Raw genomic sequence first — 3,735 nt, forward strand, 5'->3', positions numbered from 1 at the left:
CTAATACATTACTACAGGCGGCCCTCATCAACCGCCGCCTGTACTAATATATTAGTACAGGCGGCGGTCAATGACGCCCGCCTGTGAAAAGATTTTTAATTAAAGGTTTGTTAATATTAACAATGTACCTAGTTAATATTAACTAATTAGGGTTAGTTAATATTTCATGTACCTAGGGTTAGTAAATAATATAGAATCCAAAGGTATACAAGAAGGGGAAAGAAGTTTTAATTAAGATTTGTTTAATTAAGTTAGAAAATAATATCATAGTCCAAAGGTATACAACAAGGGGAAATGTAAACATCTTGCTTAATAAGAAAGAGTAGCATTAGGTACAAATGATAAGTGATACATTAGTTACATGATAAACAATCTAGCGTGCTACAGTCCTTCCTTGTCCATCATGGCGCACCCAGGGCAAAGAGGTTTGCGGGATACTTTTCTCCACATTTTTTATCTTTTCTTCAAACTTTGTAAAAAGAGACATCTCGCTGAACTGGTTAACATCCTCTAAATCCATTACACCATCAACTCCTACAATTTGTTGCTTTCCAGGGATTGCTACGTGCTTTGGCTTTTGGGTACTTTTCTTTTCATTCGTAGATAGAATTTGTTCCACATAGAACACCTGTGCAGCACGGTTAGCAAGGATCCACGGATCATCTTTGTAACCTACTTTACTTAGATCAAGAACTCTTTGGCCATAGTTATCCACAGTGACATGTTTATCTTGAACCCACCGACATCGGAACACTGGAATCTGCAGGCGTGGACCATATTCAACCTCCCATATGTCATCAATGAATCCAAAGTATGTAGTTTCTTCACCAGTTGTTTCATCTACAGCCTCACATCGAACGCCACTATTCTGTGCCATGCGCTTGGTGTCCCTAAAACTGGTGGAAAATGTGAAGCCACTAATGTCATAGCTCTGCCATGATATGACCTGGCTTGATGGTCCAGATGCTAAAATCTTGATGGTTTCTGATTCATCTGTCATGTCCAAATTCTTTAGCCATGCGGTGAACCGACGCTTGTGTTCCCTGTGTACCCAATCATTTGTGCATCCTGGATTCTCCTCATGAAGCTCTTTCATGTGCTGCTTGGTGAATGGGTCCATTATTATGAGTTGTTGTAGTATGCTGTAATGTACCTCTAGGACTATGTTGTAATCTGGCGGGATGAATGATTTCCGTCCCATCCTCCCTCGTCCACCAAGCCTTCCCTCATGTCGCAACGGAGGCAAACCAATTGATACCTGGTCTTTTAGGAGATTATTACATAATGGTCCTCCAGACTCAATGGCCTCTTCTGTAGTGTATGCCTCTATCATGGAACCCTCCGGATGAGCACGATTTGACATATAGCCATTCAATATTGACATGAAACGCTCATACGTCCACATTTCATGGAAATACATGGGGCCCAATGCCTCAATTTGAGGCACCAAATGAACAATAAGGTGTACCATGATATCAAAGAACGATGGGGGAAAGCACATCTCCAACTGGCTCAATGTCTCTGCAGCAAATTTCTGTAGGGACTCTAACTCATCACCGATAATTACCTTCTCAGATATCTTATTGAAGAAGTAGCACAACCGTGTGATTGCCATCTTTAAGAACACTGGATTTATAGCCCTGATGGCAATAGGAAGAAAAGTGGTCAGCATTACATGACAATCATGTGAGTTATAGTTGGTGAGTGTAAGGTCTTTCATCGAAACAAGACTCCTTATGTTGGAGTAGAAACCAGATGGAACTTTTAAATTCTTCAACCACACACACATTGCATGTTTCTCCTCTCTGTTCAGGTTATAGCTTGCTGCCAGTAGATGGTACTTCCCATTCTCTAGGAGTACAGGGTGAAGTTCTTTTTTGATCTTTAAATGTTGCATGTCCAAACGTGAATTGAGACCTTCCTTTGTCTTGCTCTTTATGTCTAGCAAAGTTCCAACTACGCTGTCAAACACATTCTTCTGAACATGCATACCATCGATCGCATGTCGTACGTCTAAGTCTTTCCAGTACGATAAGTACTTAAAGAAAATAGACTTCTTCTTGAATGTGTCCCCCTCATTTGCCTTCACAACCTTTCTTGGTTTCCCATCTTTGGTCTTTTTTCCAAACACAAACTTGACATTCTCAACTATCTTATACACTCTGTGCCCTTTACTATAACCTGATGGAGCAGTAGATTTTGATTCATCCATATTGTCAAAGTACTTATTCATCTTTTGTAAGCGGTACTTATGGCCTGCCGGTAGCCACCTCCTATGCCTCATGTACACTATCTTGTTAGATGGAGGAAGAGACACGTGCCATGTTCCATCTATGCACTCTACACAACCAACCTTTCCCTTGAACTGGCCTGATAATGAGAAGAGAGCAGGATAATCATTAATTGTGACAATAATAATTGCTCTCAGTGTGAATGTCTCTTTGCGGAACGCATCGATCATTTTCACACCCACTTCCCATAGTATTTGCATCTCTTGCATTAAGGGCTCTAGAAATACATCCATATCAACTCCAGGTTGTGTAGGTCCAGAAATAAGAATGGTTAGCAAAAGATATTTTCTTTTTTGACACAACCATGAAGGAAGGTTGTATATTGTCATGATCACTGGCCATGTGCTGTGCGTGCTGCTCCTCTCGGCAAATGGATTCATTCCATCAGTACTCAGAGCAAACCTTACATTTCGTGGATCCTCGGCAAAGTCTGGATATTTCTTATCGAATTCTTGCCATTGCTTTGCATCGGCTGGATGTCGTAACTTTCCATCATCTTTCCTTTCATCAGAAGCATGCCAGGTCATAAGTTCCGCATCATCAGGGTTTGCAAACAAACACCTCAAACGATCAACCACAGGGAGATACCATATCACCAATGCAGGAATTCTTCTCAACGCATAATAGTCCACTTCGATATTGCTAGTGGGCTTTGAACGTTTGTCTTGTTGAGTCTTTGTTTGCGTCTTCTTTCGCTTCCTCCCTGAAGAAACAGAGGCTGCATTCTCTTCCTCTCGATAATCTTTATTCGTCTTGTACCTACTAGCACCACAGTTTGGACAACTGTCTAAGTCTTTATACTGATCACCCCGATATAGAATACAATGATTTCTACATGCGTGGATCTTCTCAACACCCATCGTAAGTGGACTGACTAGCTTCTTTGCATAGTACGTGTTAGCAGGCACTTTGTTCTCCTTAGGAAGAAGGTCTCCAAGTACACGCAATAAATCATTGAAACTAGCATCGGACCAACCATATCTAGCCTTAATCGTCAAAAACTGAAGAACAGCCCGTAGTGTCGACCACTCTTTGGTACAACCTTTCGACTCGTCATACAAAGGCTCTTCTGCTGCCTTCTTCAAGGCTTCCATTCGCTTCATGAAGAATATTGATGGATCTGCACAATGGTTCATTATTGCCTCTAAGAAATCTGCATCTTCAATGGCATCAGTGTTAACATGCTGAGTTTCATTAACATCGGACGTAGAATTATGAGTTTGATTGACATCTGGCATAGCATGATGGGTTTCATTGATATCTTGCATAGCATCACATTCATTGAGATATGGCATTGGACCCTCCACATTGATGTTACTTGCAGTGTTGTCAGTTGTCCGCATATAAGGTGTAGAACTACCCTCACCATGTTTTGTCCAAATCAAGTAGTCCTCCACAAATCCTCTGCAAACCAGATGAGAAGTGATTGCTTCCACATTGTCAA

At 41.2% G+C, this 3,735-nt stretch overlaps 1 protein-coding gene across 1 annotated transcript; it reads right to left on the minus strand.

Annotated features, from left to right (window-relative positions):
• Nucleotides 1-373: 373 nt before the first annotated feature.
• LOC136480330 (uncharacterized) lies at nt 374-3,529 on the minus strand. The gene has a single exon (XM_066477910.1). It carries the CDS (start codon nt 3,527-3,529, stop codon nt 374-376), a length of 3,156 nt encoding a protein of 1,051 aa, XP_066334007.1.
• Nucleotides 3,530-3,735: the final 206 nt, after the last annotated feature.

The sequence above is a fragment of the Miscanthus floridulus genome, chromosome 9, assembly GCF_019320115.1.
Source record: "Miscanthus floridulus cultivar M001 chromosome 9, ASM1932011v1, whole genome shotgun sequence".
NCBI lineage: Eukaryota > Viridiplantae > Streptophyta > Magnoliopsida > Poales > Poaceae > Miscanthus > Miscanthus floridulus.